General features: G+C 32.9%; 1 protein-coding gene across 5 annotated transcripts in view; it reads left to right on the forward strand.

The window, feature by feature from the left end:
• Positions 1-24,080, forward strand: part of Gyf (GIGYF family protein Gyf) — a 36,047-nt gene extending 11,967 nt beyond the window's left edge. For 2 of the 5 annotated variants that reach the window (XM_068763707.1, XM_068763672.1), the window contains 17 exons: positions 269-1,739; positions 2,269-2,463; positions 4,440-4,589; positions 4,847-4,936; positions 5,061-5,177; positions 12,993-13,292; positions 13,417-13,662; positions 14,006-14,089; positions 15,374-15,486; positions 16,279-16,351; positions 17,456-17,677; positions 18,297-18,377; positions 19,005-19,143; positions 19,692-19,901; positions 20,080-20,203; positions 20,471-20,579; positions 20,652-24,080. In XM_068763707.1, the coding sequence (XP_068619808.1) occupies positions 269-1,739; positions 2,269-2,463; positions 4,440-4,589; positions 4,847-4,936; positions 5,061-5,177; positions 12,993-13,292; positions 13,417-13,662; positions 14,006-14,089; positions 15,374-15,486; positions 16,279-16,351; positions 17,456-17,677; positions 18,297-18,377; positions 19,005-19,143; positions 19,692-19,901; positions 20,080-20,203; positions 20,471-20,579; positions 20,652-20,768 (3,841 nt within the window). In that variant the 3' untranslated portion in view covers positions 20,769-24,080. The remainder of the gene's footprint in view (positions 1-268; positions 1,740-2,268; positions 2,464-4,439; positions 4,590-4,846; positions 4,937-5,060; positions 5,178-12,992; positions 13,293-13,416; positions 13,663-14,005; positions 14,090-15,373; positions 15,487-16,278; positions 16,352-17,455; positions 17,678-18,296; positions 18,378-19,004; positions 19,144-19,691; positions 19,902-20,079; positions 20,204-20,470; positions 20,580-20,651) is intronic. The other 3 variants (XM_068763697.1, XM_068763680.1, XM_068763688.1) reach the window with 3 other exon arrangements.
• The last annotated feature ends 321 nt before the right edge of the window (positions 24,081-24,401 follow it).

The following is a 24,401-nucleotide window of genomic DNA, read 5'->3' on the forward strand; positions in this document are numbered from 1 at the left end:
TTAAGAAGGAGGGCGTGAATCATGGTCCTACATAATTGGTTCATTTTTATGATTAGTCAATTTATTTAGTCAGTAATTATAGTTTAATACTTAATTTTGTTATGTTGCTTAGGAAGTCCTAAAGTAACAGATGAATTTAAACCAAACATGGTATTCCTGTGAATGAAGTTACACATGCTAATTTTAGAAAATTTGTTTATCTGAAATCTTAGGAAAAAGGTAAACCATTCATTTCAGAAATCCCTTAATAAATCTTTTGTTATTTTAGTGACTGCCGACAAACACCTGAGAAACTTGCGGAGGATATGTTTGATATGACCCTCGAGGACTCTAAGAATGCAACATCGAAAGGAAGTGTAAATGATTCTAACATTTCTGGTAGCCAAAGTGATCATCGATTGTTTACGCAAATACCAAATGCACCACCAGGAGGAATGTCTAGTATTCAGAGTTCTGGCATTTCTAATAAAGTTTTAACTATGACTTCCACTGTACCAACATCTAAAATTCAAGGCACTACATTAACTACACCAGGAATGCAAACTTGCGGAATGCTGTCTGTTGGAATTCAGTCTAATGCAATCCACTCTGCAGGGATTCAGTCAGGGGGAATCCAGGTGGGTGTGATTCAAGCGGGTGGTATCCAATCGGGCTCTCTCCAGGCAGGTGCACTACAAGCTAGAGACTTACAAACGGGTCTTATGCAACCTTCAGGGAAACAAGCCGTAGGGTTACAATCGGGAGTTATGCAATCAAGTGGGATACAACCGGGCGGAATGCAATCAGGTACTATGCAACCGAGTGGTATGCAACCTGGTGGGATGCAACCTGGCGGGATGCAACCTGGCGGAATGCAACCTGGCGGAATGCAACCTGGCGGAATGCAATCGAGCGGAATTCAACCCGGCGCAATGCAACCCGGCGCAATGCAACCCGGCGCAATGCAACCCGGCGCAATGCAACCTGTCGCAATGCAATCAAGCGGAATGCAACCGGGCGGAATGCAACCGGGCGGAATGCAACCGGGCGGTATGCAACCGGGCGGAATGCAACCGGGCGGAATGCAACCGGGCGGAATGCAACCGGGCGGAATGCAACCGGGCGGAATGCAACCGGGCGGAATGCAACCGGGCGGAATGCAACCGGGCGGAATGCAACCGGGCGGAATGCAACCGGGCGGAATGCAACCGGGCGGAATGCAACCGGGCGGAATGCAACCGGGCGGAATGCAACTTGGTGGAATGCAACATTGTCCAATACATTCTAGTGGTGTATTACCAGGTGGAATGCAGCAAAGTATTCAACAAGGTGGGATGCAACAAGTTCTACAGCGAAATATAATCCAACAAAGCAACATGCAGCCAGGAGGAATGCAATCAAGTAGCTTACAATCTACTATGTTACAAACAGGTATGCAAGGAACAGCAGGTTTGCAAGCACTTCAAGCTGCTGGGTTACAGGCTGCTGGTATGTCAACAGGAATACAAAATATCGGAATACAAAATGCTGCATTGAATTCCTCTTTGGGACTTTCTAATAATAATGGACTGATGCTATCTATGCAAGGAGTTTCAACACCAGTTCTACCTAGCTCGGCACTGTCAAATGCCGGGTTAGGTTCTGCAGGTTTGCAGCAACGCAGCTCTATGTTGCCCAATTTTCCATCAAGTGGATTATCTATGATGTCAAACCAAAATGTGGCTAATTCATCGCTATTTCTGGGACAGGGTACTACTTCAGTAAGTATTAATCAATTTTTATCTTTGTTAAAGATACATTTTAACTTTACATGACATATCCATCTACTAGATGGTAGTGATTACCATTGTAATAGCATTGGCAGATAGTTAATTCTGCTAAATATCATTTACCTATTTCTTTTATAAATCAACAATAATGTCAAGATAGTAGTAGTAATCACCAGCACAGCTCGAAGATTTCTCGTCTAAAGCGGCTGTGTGCGAGGCTCTTCGCTCGTTTAACGAAAAAGGCCGAATAGTTCTCAAATTGCCACTACGAGCCGGTAGACGCGGTGTGGGTAGATTTTTCACTTGGTGGATCGACATAGTTAAGGCCGCGAGAAGTCACAGGATGCGGGCAGCATATGACTGGTCTTTGTGGTGCTATTTGTGAGAGGTCTACGTCTTGCAGTGGGCGTCAATCGGCCGCAAAGAAGGAGAATAGTAAAATAAACTATTCATTCTCTTCAATAGATATGATAAATGTTAAATGATCCATGTTATACACAATTTGATTACTTTTCTACAGATGCAATCGTCAAATGATCTACAACTGCAAAGCCATGGAACCCAATCCAGCTTGTTCCCAATGCACAACCTTCAGCTTTCAAACTCGCAAGCATCATATGGATCAATATATAGCAACATCATTTCATCTTCGCAGGGACAATCTACACAAACTGCACAGAATCTTGCTGATCAGTGGTACTACCAAGATCCTGAGGTATTGCCACTTACATATATAATAATTGTGGTCTTAATACAATATATGTTATATATAATCCGTTGTTCAAACCCAGATTATATTTCATTTTACAAAGTCAGCAAATAGTGTAGGAGCATTGGTGATTATATTATTGTGTATGCAACAGTCTTACGTCAGTTAATTTTTCGCGTGTCGTTTGATATAACTTTAACTTATAAAAGAGGCATGTAATAACTTATACCTTCATTAGTATCCATTTTTAAATTAAGATTTAATTTTGAAATTTATTCCGGAACGAAATCAAAGTACAAGAAGATGGTCTTATGATGGACCTCTGGAAAAATAATTATTTGTTTAAAAAAGTTTAGATTGTGTTATTTATAATATGAGAAAGGAGACAATTGTAAGATACCAATTGGATTGTATGTTTGATGTGATGCTTCAGATTATTTGACTGGTTCTAAAGATAAAAGGAATGATTTCAAAAATGTCTGACAAAATAGTTAAGTTTAATTTTAAATGGGGCGGGAACTGCATGTTTTAAGTTTTTTGCTTACTCCATGTGAATTATTTTCTTTGTTATCGCAAAACAAGACCATTGGAAGAGAGGCAAAACAGGCGGTAAGACTGACAACTGTATTGTTTCAATTTTATTAATTGCGGTTCATGTCAAATAAGAACCTTTGTCTGTATTTAAGCAGAGACAATTATATCGAGTTTGTGTTTAAGTAAATTTTAATGTTAAAAATTTTAAGTTTTGTGTGGGATGAATTACATAATTTAATATGCATCATTAAATTATATAATAAATACATACCTAATATTTACTTTAACTATCCTAAATTCATTATTGAATTTGTTATTTTAATATATTTCATTTAAATTAATATTTCAGCATAAACCTTATCAATTTTTATATTTTATTAGTGTCATTGAAACTGAAAATTAATGTACATAAATTAAGTTTTGTAACAGGTTAATTATTATGAATGTTTATCCGCGACTATTTAACAGGTCCAATTTAGCAGACAGTTACTATTTTAGATATGTAGGTTAATCTTTATGTTTGTACTTTTGCTATGTATTTTTTTTTGTTTACTATGATTACATTGGTGACATTTTACCAGGACTTTTGTCTTAGTGTAGTTTTGGTCAGAATAAAGATATAATAAAACTACTTAGAGGAACTAAACTACTTAGTGGAGAGCTCATTATAGACTTAAAGAAAGTAAAGGATCTTTTTATTTATATATTTTTTAGTTTTGAGATTCATACTAATAAATTCCTTATCCACAAGAAGTCATTTTAAAAGTAGAAGGGACTAGTAGTTATGGGTGTAAAACATGATGTAATTGGACTCAACAAGTGAATATTTTTACAGTTAATATTATAAAATGTATTTTAATCAGTTGTCAATTAATTGTTATAACGGTACTGAAACACAATGGTATAGTTATAAATAAAATTGTTATATGTAAGTACTTATTCATTTAATAAATATCTTTAATAATATCTCTCGATAAACTCATGATAATTCTACCAACAGCTTTACCAAATGCAGAATTGTGATTAAGGTTAGGTATATAAGTTTGACCTGTGTTGTCAATTCCAACTATATAATTATCAAGTAGTTGGAATTGCTTGTTTTACTTAAGTCTTGCATAACAAAATTTACTTAAAATTATAGTTAGTTTTGTTTAGCTTTAGAAATCATAAATAATATAAATATAATTATATACATCCTATGTGCAGTTCTCGAAGTTGTAAACCGAATCGATATAATGTACTTAATATACACTAAAATATGCACCAAATTCCGTACCCTATTTACTATTTTATTATAAATTGGATTTATTACCATTTGGTTTTTAATCACTGTATGTTATAAACTAGTGTTAAAGGTTTATATATTAACGTAAAATTGGACCTGTTATATTATTCCGGGTTAGGAGAGTAAGTAGGTAAGAAGCAGGCAAATTTTTCATCTGTTGCAGAATGTCATTCAAGGTCCATTTTCATCAAAAGAAATGCACAAGTGGTACAGAGCGGGATTTTTCACCCCGAGCCTGATGGTTCGCAGGGCTTGTGACTCGCACATGCGTCCTCTTGGGTCTTACGGCTCCATGGTACCTTTCGCCCAGATTGTAAGTATTATCATTAATCATACATAAAAGGCATAATGACGAAAGTTACTTATAGAAGAAAATTCTGTAGTCACTTTTTAGTTATAAAAAAGTCCATGGGCATATCACAGGATGTAGAAATATTGATAAATATAATACGTTATTGTTCTTTCTGAAACGATGTAATATTACTTGATAATTTATTGTGTCAAAGAAGCCACATGGCAAGTGTTAAGGATGTGCTTGCAGAAGTGTCTGAATGTTATATTTTGTCATAGGAACTACCACCATTCCCGCTGTCCAGCGCTTTCGAAAGACGAACACAGGGGTCACGCGATATTATAAATCAATCCGGACTCGGATTAGACGTAAGTTGACATATGTGCTTCCTACTTAGTAAATTGCAGATAAAGATCACACACAAAATAATGTTTAATTAAGGCTTCAATCGGAATTGCTTGTTATGTGTGTTAATAGGAAACTATTTTACAGGACTCGCTTTGGAGTCAACCAACTGCTTCTCCTGACCTGATGTGGATGCAACAGGCTATGAACGCGCGGAACGAGTCGCGCGTTAACCACTTGCCGTTGTTTTTTTGGGACTCTCAGGTTTGTAAATCATCTATTTAATTACCATAGAGCCTTGCTTATGTCGCGACATCTAGTTTTGCATTTTTAATATTGGTTGATAAATTTCATGTAACAAAACTTTCATTCAATTTATCTCTTATGTTGTTCACTTCTCTTAACACAATGTATCCTTTATTTATAAAATTAAAATATTATTAGAAGAAGTTTAAGCGGAGTACAAAAGCAAACTAATCGCTTTTATTGCAAATGAATTTAATTACAATTTTAACTCAATAATCATTATTATTTTATTTTGCTTGCTGCTTTTTGCCACTCAAGATTTTTGAGAAAGTGTTTAATTTATTTTTATGATATAAAAATAAAATAAATACTTGTAGTATTAATTTTAACGAACTAAGTCACGACACAGCTTGTGGTCATATAACTGATTTAGTAATAGTTATTGGTAATTACTTATTAATTTGATTTTTGATGCTCATATCTAGAATTGTCTAACCAAGTTACATTTCACAAAGTGCTTCACAATTAACCAAGGAATCATGAACGACATTAATATATTTCTGATCATTTCTTCTTAAATCGTATAGCATTGTGTACTTTTAGAAGTAGAATTCATTTATTTACCTTTTCTTACTATAGCTGATATTGTACTAAATTTTGTGCGCCAACCTTTTTCTTTGCCAGCTTTTCCATTTTCTCTTTCGCTTGACTAGCGCCGGACGTGGACAATCAGTAAACTAGTTCAAATGTAAAACAATCCATAGACTTTGTAGACTTTGTTTAGTTTATTGACGCAATTTGCAATGTTTAACTTAAAATAAAATAAAATTTAATCAAAGTTAAACCAATGCAAAACAGAAAGATGATAACTAGTGTTTTTGCGGTGTGAAAGGCCAAGTTAAAAATATAAATATAATTGGAAAAAAAAAATTTAACCGCTAAAACTATTTATTTGCATAGCTCGCAGTATATTTGACCAACAATAAAAGCATTTCCAAGTCTTATCAAATTCAAATATTTTGTTTAGATCGTAGGAAAATCCTGGATGCTGGCGGCTTCCAATCAGTTTTGTGGGATGTCCTACGACTGAAATTATCACGTGGAATTCAGATAATTTAGTAGCGATATTAATCTTTAAGCTCTAGTTGTGACAAAACAAAAACCCTCTTCTATCAATCGCGCTAGATCATATTGGCTGTGCGACTCCAACAATGAGCGCGAAGATTAAGATTTTTATATCATATTCTCAGCCTAGTTTCTTATTGCTTTATTTAGGGCAATAATCGTTTGACAATTAACTTTTCTCTATAGAGCATATACTTTAGTGGTTTTCCATCACAAGATATGATTATTTTCTTCCGGTCGTTTCAATAAAATATGACTTAAAAAGTGCGAACGGCAACTAGATTTTGAAATAAATGTAGTAGGTTACATATACTTTGGGCCTACGAACATGTCACCACCATTTCGCGCTCAACGATATACTTAGTCTTGCCATAAATATTGTTATAAAGAAAAGCACGATTTTTTTTTTATACGTAACATTTATTCCTTTCATAGTGAGTTAGTTTAATACATCAATATATAACTATTAAAAATATACAATGTTTATTCGAAGTGGTCTCCATTGGCTGCAATACAGTCTTTTAAACGTTGAGGCCAGTTATCAATAGCAGCACGAACTCTTTCTAGAGGAAAATTCTTCACTGCCAACCGAATGGATCGTTTTAGGGACTCCAAATTATCATGGCGTTTAGAGCAAGCCTTACTCTCTAAAACTGACCATAAATCATAATCCAATGGATTTAGGTCAGGACTTGACGACGGCCAGTTTTCAGTGCTGATAAAGTCCGGAACGTTAGTTTTCAACCAAGATTGGGTGGATCGAGCTCTATGACCCGGTGCCGAGTCTTGTTGAAAGCACCATTCTTTGTTATTGAACATGGTGTTAGTTAAAGGCTTAACTACCGTCTCAAGAATGGTATTTTGATAAACTTGTGCCGACGTTTTAATACCTTTTTCACAAAAATATGGCTCAGTCACCCCTTCATAGCTAACACCCCACCAAACCATCACTGAAGTGGGATAATGCCCACGTTGTACTCTGTTTACTAATTGCGAAGCTTCTTTAGAGCTTCCAGCATAAATACGGTCATTTTGTTTATTAAAATACTGCTCAATTGTAAAAATTTTCTCATCCGTAAACAAAATTTTTTTGTGACCTCCCTTTGCGTACCGCTTAAGTAGTTGTTTGGATTTTACCACCCTATTCTTCTTTAAATTATCAGTTAAGAAGTGACCAGTACGTCTCTTATAGGCTGCAAGTCCTAAGTCATCTTTTAATATACGCGACATGGTTCTAGGAGCTATCTTCATCTCCCGAGATAAAATCTTTTGCTTACGGACAGGATTTCTTCGAATTCTTTCCCTAACTGCTTTAATCACCTTTTTCACACGAACGGTACGTGGACGGCCAGATCTTTTTCTGTCACAAACAGAGGAGGTATCATTGTACCTATCAATAGCCCGGTAAACAAACATTTGACTAATACCAAGCGGGTGGAGGGTTTTAAAAATTGCACTTTTCTCCATACCTACTTTATGTAAGGCAATCACAGCGATTCGGTTCTCTTTATCACCCCACTCCATTTTAATATAACAAAATATTTAACAATATAATGGCGCGAAAATAAGAAAACACATCAAGCAATCATATAAAAATGACAGATTCCAAATTCAAACGTAATATTTTCTTTTTTTGAATAGTAACAGTATTTATGGCCAGACTAAGTATTTATAAGCTGTGGCTTGTTTGTCGTTTTAATAAGCTTACAGATTTGTACATACAGCGCTAGTCACCTCGATTATATGACGGATTATGACAAGAATTTATCTCCGGACTCCGAAGAAATGTAATATAATCTTTTTAAGGTTAATTTCAAACGGTATGTACACTCAGTATTTGTTCTTTTGCAAGAATTTAGAAGACATGTATAGTACAGTTCTGTCTAAAGCCAACTAGGACAGAAGGTCAGACCTTTATATTTTAATTAGGTTTAGACATTTCCGACATAGTTTGAAGTATTGTAGTGTAGTTATTTAAAAGTATTTGTAGATGTTTGGGTAACGTATGTGAAGTCCATAGCTTCTTAGTCTATGGGCTTTATGTATCATGTGATTTCATGATGTTCTAAACTGTTAGTCTACTTTCATGGTTCCTTAATTTGCTTAAATAGCTAAAACCTATAATATTAGTATTAGCTTTATTTGATTTTTGACAATTATGCTCTTACTATTATTGATTTTTTGCCATGGCTAATTCTGTACATGACTTTAACAGCTATTAATAGTTTCCGCTAACACTGCTTATAGTTGCTTTGCTGTACCTGTAATGTATGCTTTGCTGTTCAATATTACTTTTATTCCGAAGGCAAAGTATGCATGGGACATTATTTACATATTTTTCCATTTTGCAAAAGTCTTTCCATGCCTGTAAAACTAATATTTCTTGAATACGTCGGAGATAAAAAATAATTTTCCATTTATTTTAGCTACAGTCTTCACCGTTTACTCGATATAAGTATATGCGAGTAAATTAATTTTTGATTAACGAATATTATATGTGGTTAATTCGTAGATTACATCAAAAGTTTTCAATAAAGAAATAATATTCTTGAAATAACATAAAATAATGCGTTACTATAACATTCACAATATCTATTGAAATCATATAAAAAAGGTTTCCCCTGCTGTTTTTAAGATTAAATAAGTACAAAAGAGCACTGGGCTGGCTTAATCAATGACCAGTACATGCTATTTCACATTGTCTTATACAAACGAAATTCTCCTCATCCCCTTTCTTGTAATTGTTTCGATGGTATTTTTGATTTATTATATACATCAAAGCAACTTTCTCTGCTGTTTTGTAGCTAAATGTGCATCCTTTCTTACATGTCATATCTAACTGTTAAAAAGAAAAGCTCTGTGCAATGTTTTGAATATTTTTCCTCGGTATTCTTCGCCATACCTATTAGTAGTTTTTTACGTGTGCAAGGTTGTAATTTTATCCATGTCAGATATCTCTGATTAATGTATTTGCTTATATGTTTTATTTAAAGCGTTCTGGTAATTTAGAAACTGACTTTTCGTGTTGCTTGCTTCCGCGGTGAAATCTTACTTATATAGAGCAAGCGCCCGCGAGCGCTAGGTCTTTGTTATTTTATAAAAAAACCTAAAAGTATATAGTAACTGTTATAGGAGACCTGTATAAAATAAAGACTTGATATCGTGAAAATACGAAGCGTTTCATTTTAATTTTTTTTAGAGTAATGACGTCATCTATTAGATATCCCTCAACAGCAATTGTAATTTTAGTTATGTTATAGTATAAAAAAAAGATTTTATTACGACTTTGTTACTTGAGTAACTACAACGAGATATTTCCTTAGTAGCCAGACAGTTTTAACAGTTCCATCCCACACCCGGACATTTGGTATCTGTTATTTACCATAGCCAAAATGAGTATTAACTTCATAGTTGACCATTGTTGCTATGTGTTCGGAGCATGTGATAATACATATGTGCTAATATAGTATAAGATTATATATATTGATATATAGATGATACACTATTAAAACATAAACCTTCAAAATGACGAGTCGTTAGAAAAAAATGGCTTCCATGAGATTTATTTTCTTTATTTGAGCTTTAAAATATTTTAAACATCTTTTAAATTTATTTGCGTTGAATTTTAAAGTCTTAATTTAAATTTCTTACGTTTTTTTTTTTCAATTTTACTTCTCGGTTATGCAGAATGTCTTCATCTGTCTTTCATGATTCCTAGAAAAGAATTTCCGTCTTAAGGTTTTAGAAATAGTTAATGGCCCATATGGTTTTCAGGATGAAACAATAAAAGAAATTAAATATGAAAATAAATTGGAGCTGTTTAATTGAAGAATTAATATTTAAAGTATGTTTTATGAATTTATTTCAGCGGAAGAGCTGATTAGGACGTATTTGTAATTATTTTAAAAGTAACTGGTTGCTGTGTTATATGTTTGCCTAAGCTCCTAGTTATTAGCAGATAAAAATATTTAAAAATTGAAATAAGTCACACCAGTCGTCGGCACATTTATTTCTATTAATTTGGATTTATTTACAATTACCTGTTTAATTTCATTTATTTTCAAGAAACTGTAAGGTTTTAAAAACGCACAATCAATTCTAACAAATTGCACTTTTTGATTTAGGCTTAGTACAGTTTGTATTGTTAATTTGTCCCTTTTGTTTTTTTGACGTATTAAGTCATAGGGAATATTTCGTTCGATGTTTTATTGGAACCGAATAAATAATTTATACAAATCAAATGTAGCAGTTTGTATATTCCGCAATACCGTATACACATTAAACCTGTGGCAGGACACTGCTCATTGGTTGCTCATAGCGCTATGGTCTCTACTTCGTGTAATTATTTAGTTGCTGTTGACTTTGTTGAGCAAACAAAAAATTTTACAAATACGTCCTTCAAAGTTGGTAGCTAGGCACTACCCTTAATTATTTTCTTTTTCATATAAATATGATCTAACGCGATTGACACGATGTTATTTTTATATTATGAAATTTGTCTATCACAAGTAATCGGTGTTTCATTTTTTATTTGCTTTAAATATAGAAAGCATTTTAATGTTTTCAATAGTTATTCAGTTCCTAAAAATGTATACGATTTATTTTCTGATTTTTCTGATGGTGTTCAGTAAATGTTTCTTAGTAGTGGACAAAGTTGTTCATCATTTTGAACATTTGCTGTTTATTATTACTACGTAGATCAATTTTTTTCTGATAAAAGAGACGACTTTTATGTTTAATTTAAATCGTTTTCGGAAAGTTTTACGTGGTAAAACAAAGAGGTCGACATTATTCATAGATTCACCGTGTCGGTGTGTGTATGTGTGTGTAATGTCAATAAAATTAATAAGATCAGGTAAGCAACATCCGTTTACAGAGACTCATTTCTTTATGAACTAGCCTCTACCCATAAAGTTACTTTTGTCGCAGTCATTTTGAGAATGAGACTTGTAAATAAATTTGAGTTGACATAAATGCCATTAATTTGTAACAATTCGTTAGCAATTTATAACAAAACTGAGTCGAGGGCGCAGAAAAAATATTTCTAGGTTATATGCCTATAAATATTTTTTCTCTGCGTAAAATCTCTTCCGTTTTTAAATCTGAGATTTTGCATAACAGAGAAATGTTTAAAACTAATTAATGGTTGAATGAAAAAAACTGCCTGGGTTGGAGCACTATTTTCATGTTCCTGTAGTATATTTCTTGTGTCAATGAACAGATTTCAAAAACAATTATTGTCCTAACATCGTAACATACATTGGAAATGTTCCTCCTGTTTGGAAGGATATTCTTCTCATTAAATCTTAGTTCATAAACTTGGCGTTGTCATCGTATTGTTATTATTATTAATATTAGTTATGCTTTAGATTTGCGTAGATTTATAGGAAAAAAAAATTAACGAACGATAGGGTTCCTTAAGCTTCTGTAATAAGCTAGAGTCCACGGCCTAGCGTGGACAAATAAGTTATAGCATACAGCCTTTTTTTAAATAAATGTACTGTTGTTAATGTTTTTTTCGTTTAGTGTTTCTCAAGAAATAAGCTGAATGCGTTTTTGATTCTAAAAATATTTGAATGAATTAGATGGAAAAATATGGAAAATAATATGATCCCAATTATTTAATCGACTTCTGAAAAAAATTAATGATATGTACGTCTTTCGCATTTATAGTTCTCAGGTACTCGTAACGTTTAAGCTACTCGTAACGTTTTTGAATGAACTAATTCAAAAGATGCACGTTGAAATAAATACTTTGTAAGAACATTTTATAATCCATACACTTATGTAAGAGCGTATTATATACTCTGAAGGATACCTTTTTTGAGTTGTATTCAAATAATAAGTACATGCAATAAAAATTGTGAATGTTTTGGTGAAAAAAAAGTTTTCGTTGTTTGTTGTTAAGGTGAAAATGTTCCATAAGAAATAATAACTTTAACAAATAAAATATCTGTATATAATTGATGTGTTTATTTAATATTATAAGCAATACTTACAGCTTTCGTCTTAGCACGGTTTTAATATTAAAAATGGTGGTGGAATGGTGGGTCAAACGTCGGTCATACTGTGCTTTGTTTATAAATACTTGTATACTTACATATGCATGTGCACGGAATTTACAAATTCAACTCAAACATCACAGACGTGATGTTTGAGTTGAATTTGTAAATTGAATGCTTATGGATTTTACTAAATTTGTTCCGGAGCTATCCAAGCAACAAAAAAAGAAACATTGGTGGTGGTATGACATTAAAATTTTATTGTGTTGTAAAATTTCACATATGCGAATAATTGAATAATTTTAGCTTGCGGACTGTTTTTTTTTTGAACCGTATCGTCGTAGTATTCCATTGTAATAATTTTATACAACAAATTGTTATATTTAAGTATTATTTCACTTTAACTCAACTGTACTACGATCAACTAATTATCTTGTTCGAGGAATGATAAGGCAGCACTTTTGGTGTAAAGACTTATTGTCGCATCGAACTATGTTCCGTCAAATGTCATCAATAATTAAGTCAAGATTACACTTACTAAATTATTTTTTATGAGAAATTAAGTTTGTTCCTTGAAATGTATTTTCTTAACGCTTGTACAAGGCGACGTTTAAAGATACAAACACCCGTGCTGCCCTGTCCTTGCATCTACATATACCTGTTCGTTTATAGCCTAAAAATTATGACGATAATGAAATATTTGCAGCCTTCCACCATAACTTCTAGCTCTCTAATGAACGAGGATTTAACCAAGGAAATGAAAACTGAAGATCAAATATTAGCACAACTTAGGGCGTCACAAAACATTAATTCTCAAACGTTGCCGTTTATTAGCAGCCAAAACTCAGTTTCCACTACTATTAGCAATAAACTCTCGGAGACATACTCTCCGAATGTTGGAGCAACCCCAAATATGGAGGAGTTACAAAAACTGATACAACCGGACGCTTTATCCTCTCCTTCTGCAAATATTGTACAACCTAAAACGGAAAATAAAGAACTTGAGGTAATGTCTCTTTTATTATTTATTAAGTGTAGACGGAGGCAGGACTAATTAATTATTCTTTTTTTATATTTTTTTGAAGTAAATTCCTTTTGATTCTTATCTATAAATAGCATTATTACAACAGGCAAAGGCGGAAAAACTTCCGAAGGACGAACCAGTCTCTAATGATAACATTGGGAAGCAACAGCAGCAGAATCAGAACAAAGGGGTTAACGAAACAAAACCGGCGAAATCATCGAAAGCTGAGAATGAAAAAATTGCAAAAAACAAGGAGAATAATACCACTAAGAGTAAGACGAAGAAGTCGAAAGAGGAAAAAAAGGAGGACGTTGTTGAGAGCAAGAGTAAAGAAGATGCACTTAAAACGGAGGTAAGTGTATTTTATTACCATTGTTGCAGGTATAGACGACTTAATACTGCAGTGAAGCTAATATTTGCTTATAATCAATTCTTTGAAAATATAGCTATGTTAATTATATTTTTTGATAAATAAAGTTTAAAACTGCGGTAATGCTATGCTTAGTGCCATCACGATAAAGTAACGCCTATTGCTAAGCTTAATTTATCCTATCTTAATACACGAGAGCCTTACATGTACCAAGTATTGCTTGATTTGAATTTAGATTTATTTTATTTGTGCATGATTATTTGCGTTGCAATTTTAAAGGCTTGACGGTAAAAAACAATAAAAATGTTATAAACCTTCTTTTTAGCAAAAAAGGTCCGTGGAGTCATCACCCTCAAAAAGTAGAAAAGAAGATAAACAAAATAAAAAAGAGCTAGAAAAAGAGAGAAAGGTATTTATTACCTATTAGATTGCCAGTTACGAATAAAGCACCTTTAACAATAATAACTTTTAAGATGAATCAATCTTCTCTTTATATTAAATTATTGTATATTGTATAGTATTTTATCTAAAGGTTGTATAAGACATAGCTTATTACTTATTGCTTTGTATTTTGTTGAAAGTCGTGCCAAAAAAGTGAGAAAAAATTATTTAATAAAAATGACTGGGTCAATTTTGAAAAGGAATAAAATTATGTTATCTAATAATTATTAATTTTATAAGAACATAATACATATTTATACACGTCGATAAAATGATATATAATAATACCATGCAAACAGTAAAGGAACGATGAATTTAATGAAAACACGAGCATAATACGTCTCGTTTTTATATATATTCACCAGTAGTTATGAATACAGTAGGATTTACGCACATAAAAACTATCGGTAACCCACCCGATTCGCGAACTTAATGAACGCCCCCTCAGCCTATAATCGAAAGTAATGTTCCTACATAATTTCAAGTCCCCAAGCCTTCTTGATTTTAAATTTACCGTTATGGTGAATGTATACATATTTATTTCTTATATAGGTATATAAGATATCTATGTAAAAACCGCTTTATCTAGTGTAATTACTATTAATGTAAAAGTTTTAAGCGTTCAGCCCAATTATGTTAATTATCTATATTAATAAATTTATCCCTTTAGTGGTTTCCGTAATTCGTATCTAAACGTATATCTTCATATCTGAAGTGCATAGATTTTAAGGTTAAATTGAGCGAACTATGTGTGTATACATAATTTTTATGCAATGTTAAGTAAGAATGTTTACTCGTTGGAATTTTTTTTATTTTTAATTTGATATGGCAGCGGGCAGGGCACATAGCGCGCAGAACAGACGGCCCCTGGCTCCTCCAAGTTCTGGAGTGGAGACCGCGGACAGGCAAGCACAGCATAGGATGTTCCACGACAAGGTGGACATACGAACTTGTTAAGATCCTCCTGTTGCCTATGTCCGGCAGCGCACGTCCTGTGTCTGAAATTTTAATGGTTTTCAGTAAAATTAGTAATATACTGAAATTGTAATTAAAATTTTTAATTGAACTAGTGTTCTTTGTTAAAGATTTTCCTTTAATATTAAAAATAATTTAAGCTTCTGTTTCGTCCTTTGAGAGTCCTCTTCTTTATTATTAAATAAAGTGAAGTAAATTTTATGTGGCATGACATATGTATTAATTTTTTTTAAACATCTCTTTTGGGCATTTTTATTAAGTGTGTTTTTTTTATTAGGAATGGGTTAAAGAGGGGTTTACTATTGTAAAAGGATCTGAAAAGAGCAATGTTAAGGATACGAAGAAAAAACCGGAAGAGAGAAAAAGCCCTGATGAGGTCGAGCGCAAAAGGTAAAAGTTTAAAAATAATGCTTCTATTGCGCAACGTATAAATTCACATTTGTAGGGAAAAATAGTTAACTTGATAAAATTGCAAGTCATGGAAATTTATTTCTGATCCCAGACTAAAACGGATTAGGTGACGTGCGCCAATAAATGCCAGCATGAGCTAACATTTAATTTAAATTTAAGTTTTGTTTAGTTTCATTTTTAAAGTTATGAAACTGTAGTCGAAAAAAAAACTCCTCTGCGTAGTACAGGGAATTAGTAAAGCCTTATGGTTATTGTAAAACACTTGAGTAATTTAATTGGATAAATAATAAAGCAATCGTTATTTTACTCTGTATTTACATCGTTTTTCCCCACATTATTTTTTGTATATAAAGGCTTACAGAGGGGATCTATTACTAGGTAATGCACTTTCACGATTAATACGTTGGACCCATTCGTACTAATCGTGAAAAAATTTATTTATAGTATTACGTGTTGCTATGTTGCAATTATAGTTGATCGAAATTTTGTACGGGGTTTTAAAACATTTTTAATTTGCAATTTGAAAGTTAAATAGAAAACTTTTGGAATAACTTCATAATTTCTTCAAAATTACGATCAACATATCTACCCCTTCCAACGCTATTTATTGTATGATCGGGCGCTTTATTGTTGTTACATAGCTTATATTAAAACAAACAAATCAATGTTCTTGCTGTCTTTCCTTTTAAATATTTGTCGAGCAAAATTCATAAATGTGCTAGCAGCATACTTTATATTTTATAGAGTTCTTATGTTAAAATGTTAATGCAGGAAAGAAGAGGAGAAAATCGCTACTGATGAGAAAAAAGAGAAAAAACAAAACGAGAACCAGAAAAAGTTTCAGGTATTCCAGAATTCGTAGTCGGCGCTATGAATTCAACTAATGTTATTAAAAAAAAATCTAGCATTGTTTTTCTGTGTTATTAAACTTTGTTAAATCTGTACTTATTATGGCTTTCTGTCATCTACTTAAAATCATTAAAATTGCCTTTGCCGCATTAACTTCCAAAAAAGGTATCAGGCCATTTTGTATAAAAGCACCCATTATGTATCAGTTCAATGATATTACTGATGATTGATATTAATAATATCCATGAGAATTGTTTGTGCATGGTAATTATGTATAACTACACAGTGTTGATTTGCTGACCATCCAAGTGTTGTGGTTATGGAATTGAATGTTTGAGTAAAAGTGTTAGAAATTGAGTCTTCAGATTATTCTACACGATTCGACTATAATGTACAAGTGGAAGATGCCGACCTGCAAGTGAGAAACGCTTCGAAGCTGTTACATACTTCAGGTCTACTAGGGTCATCAAAAGAATTAACAAATATTCTTGTGAAGTATGTCGGAAGAAACTTTGGATGCTATTATACCGATGTTAATATAAATATCATCAAAAGTTTCTATGTATTAAATAAAAGCCTTAAACATCTTTTCTGTAATAACCAATATATATTTTTGAACTATTATACTTTATCTTTTAACCAAACATATTGTTAATTAAACGTTTTTATGCATGGAATTGTTAACATTAATATGTAAGTTAGTAGTTAAGGGTAATTAAGGTTTTTTTATTTAATGTTTATATTGTTTAAATGTTTTTTTTTAACATCAAATTTTACTAATATCATAGACACGATTAATAATTTTAAGCGGTTTTTTATTATAAATTAATTGGCGGAGTAAGTAGACACTAATTAGGATTTTGTGGAAAATACAAATATTCTTGAGAAATCCGTATTCGGATTAAGTTGTTAATTTGCCAAATTATCTTGAACGTTTGTGTTTTCAGTGTTTATGTACAATGTACTTTTACGTTTGTAAGAGCGGATTTTTATAAATTTACACACACATACACACGCGAACGTGTAAGGAAACGAACATATGTGTCCTGTTTGTTCTCTTAATTTATTTATTTACGATAATTTTTGAATTTGTTAATAGTATGATCCGCAAATGCATCAGCAAGCAGAATCTATAGCTGTAGCCAGAAAAGCACCGTGGTCTGCGGCCGCAACGCAGGCGCAGGCAGTAAGCAAGGACAGCATCACCTTGGCTGAGATACAGCGCCTCGAGCGGGAGAAGAAGATGGAGCAGATGAAAGTACAGCAGCAGATGATGCAGATCATAGCGCAACAGCAGGCAGCTGCAGTGGCCAGGGAGCAGGTGATGGCGTGCTAACTTATAACTTACCTGCAATGTGATGGGGAAGCTGTTAATCTCTTATGAAATTGCTCAGGATTTCTTGAAGAATGCTTGGCTAATCATTGTAAATTTCTCTTTTCCTAAAAAATCCAAACTACTAGAAATCTCTTTGACGTACATGTAAATACAAACAATATAATAACTTTTGTTCACAGGAAGTTATTATTTTATGCAATCACAACATTTTTTTGCAAACTTTCCAACTATTGGAATAATTTAAGGCATACATACGTTACTTTATTTTTCCTAACATAACCTGAGTTTTTGCTGAAAAAAAAAAAATGTTTTTTCCTGGATTTAAAAAAGGTAAAATGCTTCGGGAAGCTCTATTTTCTAATGATCGTCCGCTAACCGGCATGCAATTGCAAATAAAATCAACGTGATTTTCAGATATTCGAGCACATTCAGTCGTTAATCATAGATTTCACAGATTATTATTCAAGCACGTATTGTGGTATGTTAGAAATTTATTCGAAATGTGATACAAATATGTTATTACAAACTTGTTTCATCTTAAATTATTTTAGTGAATAATTTATTTCTTGTCTATCTCGATTATTTGAAATGTTTAATTTAACAGGAAATGCAAGTTGGTTTCGGTTGGGCTAAAAAGAAAGGGTCTCAAGTCAATGCACCGGGCCAGAGTTTGGCAGAGATCCAGGTAAGTCTGTTGCTGAACTTTAAGTAAAGTTATGAATTTAAATTTGACTAAAATTTATGTTTATCGTGTAATTCAACAAATTTGTCGTCTTTACAAGGAACCTTGCGTTTTCTTCATTTATTGAACGGGCTGTTTAAAACGATACGCCTGTGTATGATTAAAATATTGATAAATCATAAATTTCATTTAGAATTTTCGTTAGTTTCATTGTATTTGATTTTAGGTAGTTTATAATGAAATGAGTTATAATTGTTTTTATTACATGACAGCACCTATGTACACTCCTGTGAAATGCCACTCATTTACACCATTAACTTAATAAGTATATATAATTGTTATAAGATTTTGTGACAATATTTTTTTACAGTGTAATCTGTAATTCCTCACTTTATTCCGCTTTTAATAGTATTGCCAGATATGTGTGGGTAGCCACCCAACTTGGTAAATTTAGTCTAAGTCGCTGGAAGTTGCTGGACGTTGCTGGTCATCGTGACGATCTTTGGCGAGGTCTTGCATTGATTGGGCTTCTATCGGCTGACATGATGATGATGATGATGATGATATCGACATTTGAAAACAATTTGTATGAATCTACCAGTTAGTTACCATAAAATGCTTTTGTCAAAGGCCGAGGCACGTAAGCAGGCAGCGGAAAATGCTGCAGCAGCTGCAGCTGCCGCTGCAGTGGCGACTCAAGTTTTAGAAGAAGCGCAGCTGGCCTCAGTACCCATCACCCACGTCACCTGGGCCACTCCCGGCAGTACAGGTAAGTCAAAAACATTATTTCTCATGAACATGGTTTTAACTAAAACGTCTGTGTTCTCTCTGCGTCGTGTTCATCACTATTGAGGATCGTAACCCTTTTTAGAAAGTTTATGGCGTTCATTATGTTTGGCAATCGGTGCCGGTTTAAAGACCACTATCTGAAAACTAGAGGGGTTCGAGTAAAATAGAACCACTTCTTCACCCTTTCTCAATCTTTTCTCACTTTTTCACATACTACGGTATATCTGCTCCTGAACTCCTTCCGTTTTTAAACGGAAACCAAAATTTATACCTTCACAGACAATTGTCATGCAGTAATATTATTTTTATTTAAAAACACACTTCTGTAACAACTTTGTTTGTCATCGTCGTCATCAAGTACTATATAATTGGAATTTTCAAGACTAGAAAGTTTAGAAAAATGTTTATTAAAATATCTTGAAATCATTGTCATTGAAAAAATGTGGATCGCATTGTTAAATACAACTCCAACTTTCATCAATAGTTAAATAAAATTCAGGTCAACTCGTTATTTTATTATTATTTCAGTTGGCGGCTTTTGGGATACACAGCCTAATGCTAATACCAATGCCAAAGCAGTCGAAAAACCACAAGAACCACAAAAATCGGGTGCCATTACCAAGATTAATAAGAAAAAATTCACACCGCCTGTAATCCCGAAGAAGGAATCGTCACCAGCTGTGGAGTTTGAATATTGGTGCAATAACGTCCTTGCCTTCTGGAGTACCAAAATTGATGGTGAGAACTCACTAATTTACCACATTTTACAAGTAATTAAAAAATTGCTTTTAGCGAAAAACTTACAAATGTTTATTTACATGATGCTAATAGCGGTAATTTGTCACTACTACATACAAACCACATTGTTTCTTTACCAGTATGAATATATTAACATTAGATAATCCCTTGTTACTAGTGCCTACTTTCGTCGCATTTCTCAAGGACCTCGAGTCACCCTACGAGGTTAAAGATTACGTGAAATTTTATCTGGGGGAGTCAAAGGATGCAAACGATTTCGCTCGCCAGTTTTTGGAGAGAAGGTTCGTTTTATTTAATTCTTTATGTAAACCTTGACATGTAGCTTTGTTGTATTGCTTCGTGAAATAAATAAAAGCTTCGTGAAAAATATTTGTAATTTACAGAGTTTTTATTGGTACCTAGTGTTCCTGATAAATCTAGAACAATTTTCTTTACTTGTCATGTTCTTCACATAATTTTAACAGACATAACGGTACAATGTTCTGTTGCTTCATATTGTCATTTTGCATTGAGCAAAGATAAAAAAAATTGAAAAATATTGCCAACAGGTCTAAACTGCTTCGCGTGGGCATGGTGACCCCTTCAGACGATCTCTGTTCTCCGGCTATAGCTGTAAACCCACGCCCTCAGTCTTGCTCAGACTATCAAGAGGTGAAGGTTTGTAGGAAACTATTTATTTTTTAAAATTGACAACGGTTGCAATAACATTTGAAATCGTTTCTTTTGCAGGGAAAAGGCAAGAAGACTAAGAAAAATAAGATGCTGAAAGTGGACTCTCGCATTCTTGGTTTCTCGGTGACGGCGGCGGAGGATCGGATAAACGTCGGCGACATTGACACAGCCTGAATGATAAAACCATTTTAATGTGTTCACTAAAAAACTTGCCTTGTGATGACATGCGGTTGGTAATTTTAATTAATAAAGAACTGTCTCTGCATGAATTCTTAAGTGCGTATAGCACGTCACAACGGCATCCTTTATTAGCGTGTGGCCTTCATAGTAATAAAAAAGTGTTTCGTTGTGTGGGATCAAAACGAAGACTTAACGTTAGCCTTATTGCCGATGCCGGTTATAATAAGGTTAAATGCTTAATACATTTCGCAATCTTACAACGGGAAGAATGATAATGCACTTACAATTCAACAACAAACAGTAACAACGGAAATGTACATAGAGTTGATCCCTTTTGTTTTGAATCACATGTGCTTCCTGCGCAATCGATCCCCAACACCAATAATGACTGTCGCACTTTTAAACACCTTTATCTATTTAATAATATTGTTAAAATGCGCAACATCTCCATTTAATTACATTTCTGAGATTATACACGTTTTATATTGTTAACAAAATTCAGAGGTAAAATAAAATTCAATTATTTGTGATTTTACCCTGGAATTGCATATTTCTGGGCACCTGTACATTAGAATTTGAACAGTCATTATCAGCGGAACTGTTTTGTTACATTGTATGCCACATAAAATTTACTTGATTTCCTCTCAAAAGCTGTGTTGATTGTGTACCACACGTAATTGGGGATCCTTTGTTGTAAAGCAAAACGTCACTGCAACTCCAATATATTTATGTACTATTAGATATTTTAATTATGTAAGAATTTTTTTTATGTGTGCATGTCGTTCAAATGTTTATATGTATATCTATGTAATTGTTTTTAATTGTAAACGATTAATGTTTTAAGGAATATAGTTTAAGAAGCGATGCATTATAATTAAGTACGCATATTATCAGAATGTTACTAGTCAATAATTAAAAAACTCTTAGCCAATTCCTTTTTAGTGTTAGAGCTGGTGCAAATGTCCCCTGAGCTATTTTAAAGTACAACACTTGTTTCATGGTTTCTTATTCTTTCTTTTCAACTCTTGTTGGCAATACAATAAGTGTATAACTCTGAGGGATAGTTTTTGAAAAACAAATATTTTTTTTAATCTTTCATTATTCAATGCTTAAATATATAATTTTAAAAATTTGCACTCTCTCTAACATTAAGCAAGTCTCATAATAACTTGTCTGTTCACTAAATGTTGCACAGGGGTCACGGTGCATAACCTGTTTATTATACTTTAGCGCTGTACTTTTCGAAAATGTCTTTACACACTTTCTTCTTTATAATTCCTATAGTATCCCTATTGATGGAGGGCAAAACAGTAGACGATGTAAAATATATTTTTCATTTTAAAAGATCGTCTTATATGTCTATGTGGAATAGTGAACAAGAATACCTTGTCTATGATATATGCTTAAATTAAAGAAAGGAAAGTCAGTGTTTGTACTTTAATTAGATATTCTAGAGTGTTTTAACATAGGCCTACGTGACGTCCGATAACACTACTTACTTGATTAGATTTATTATGTATTAAATGTGAATATTCAACGCAGGATTCTCCACAAACATTATCACTGTTATAAATTTCATACATTCATCATCGTTCATGTATTATCTTTAGAAATGATCGTGTCAATTTGAACAATTTTTCTCGATGAATGTCATTTTCGATAATGATGTTTCGTACTTTGTCTACTTAATTATATGTTACGTCTGCAATAAATATAAATTATTAAGAATTTGGTTTGATATTTAAATCTATTTCTTAAAATTGATGTTAGTTTCCCTACAAGTTTTATTAAACATTAATGTTTTCATGTATATAATAACTTGTCGTTTTTTATAATTTGTGTATAAATAGTCTGTCGTAGGCTTTCTAGCAGAAGACCTACTTTCAGCGTCGTTGGTTCGAGAATTTCGTACTGGCACGACATGCGCGAACAAATCGCTTCCAATTCCTAGTTACCCTTACCACATTAGTTCAATGTCTTTTGAGAAAAAGGCGATGTAACTACAACACTTGCTAAATTCCAAAATTTCTTCAAAGGTCTTTTCGTAAGACGTGGGATTTTTCGAATTTACGTACTGTTGAAATGTGTCGTTTGTTTCAATATGTTTTCATTTGAAAAAAAAACATTTCTAAATTTATCTATGTATTTTTTTTTCAATGTGTAGAAAATATAGTCAATACGAAACAATGTTTGGTTTAAATATCCAGTTTTGTTATTAATTATTATGGTTTCTGCTAGCAATCGCGTTTTTCAATTCAGTAATTCTTTTATGATTGTTATATATTTTATTTATTATGTATTTGATGTGTACAGCAGATAGAAATAATAAATAGAGATGTTTCAGTGTAGATGTAATATTAAGAAATGAAATATTGTTTGTCCATTTATCGATGTACAGTTAAGAGTTTATTGTGTAAATGATTTGTTTTAGAATCGTTAATTTACAATTGTTAGAAACATCTTTACTTATAATCTATTGAAATTATTGGTGAATTTTTGTATTTTAACATTTGAATTGAATTATTTGAAATGAAATAAATTATTGTACTGAAATTGCAATTATGAAATTGTCGTATTTATTTCACAGCCCGTACGTACATGCAATAATTAAGTTGGTGCATATAAAAAATACTTGTTACCGAAAATTTTCAACATTTAAATAAATTTTGCTTGCTTTGTCAATGTAACGCTTATGGCCTTTTTTGGAGTAACTTGTTAGAAAATATTAAAGAGAAATTTTAAGGTTATTTATAAAAATGGATGTATGAATAATTGTAAACAAACGAGGGAAACATCTGTTTATATTCAAATTAAAACAAGTTAATATTAGTACACAACAATTAGCTACGACTGTTATCATTTGAATTGAACATAAGTCAACTATTTCAATCCAGACGTTAGATTTTAATTTGTAAAGTAAGATTAGTTGGATTTCATTTTAGCTCTATCATTTCGATAAAAAAAGTGAATTAGATGTTTTCAGAACCTGCAATATGCCAAAATTCCCAAACAACCGGTATCTTTTATAACCGTCTTTCGAGGTAAACGAAATTATGTTATCGAAATTTCTCCTATTTTAATTTCTATTGTATGAAATAACATTTTTCTAATAAGATATGTCATTGTCACTACGGTTCCCACGCACACATTCCTCTTTATGTTTGTCGTATATATATGGTTGCGGGCTATAAAGACTAATATCGAATGTAAAAAATAATTCTTAACACTAGATAACTATCAATTTCGGCTTGACTGGTCGTTATAAATAAATGTAAATACTATTGTAATGTTAAATAAAATAATTGTTCTGTGGTAAACGTGTTTTTTTTAATCAAATTGTTATTTCTTTGGTCTTCTAAAAGTAGTAGTAAAGGTCACTGGATCATGGTCACCGATGGATGTTGGTGACCAAATGTTTAAGACACATCTAACTGAACTTCACCGTTTTAAAAAGACGTAAGCCTTCCGCAAAGATCGCTTCTATGACTGATTCTGTGCTGCCCGCATCCGGCGACTTCCCGCGACCTTAACTATGCCTTCAGTTCACCTAGTGGGGTGCCTAACGCGTCTATCGGTTCGTGGTCTCTATTCGAGAACCTTTCGGCCCCAACGGTCATCGGTTGCAAG

Source organism: Battus philenor, unplaced genomic scaffold (assembly GCF_028537555.1).
Source record: "Battus philenor isolate CCGP_79_NKW_IND1 unplaced genomic scaffold, ilBatPhil1.0.hap1 SCAF_1, whole genome shotgun sequence".
Classification (NCBI taxonomy): Eukaryota; Metazoa; Arthropoda; class Insecta; order Lepidoptera; family Papilionidae; genus Battus; species Battus philenor.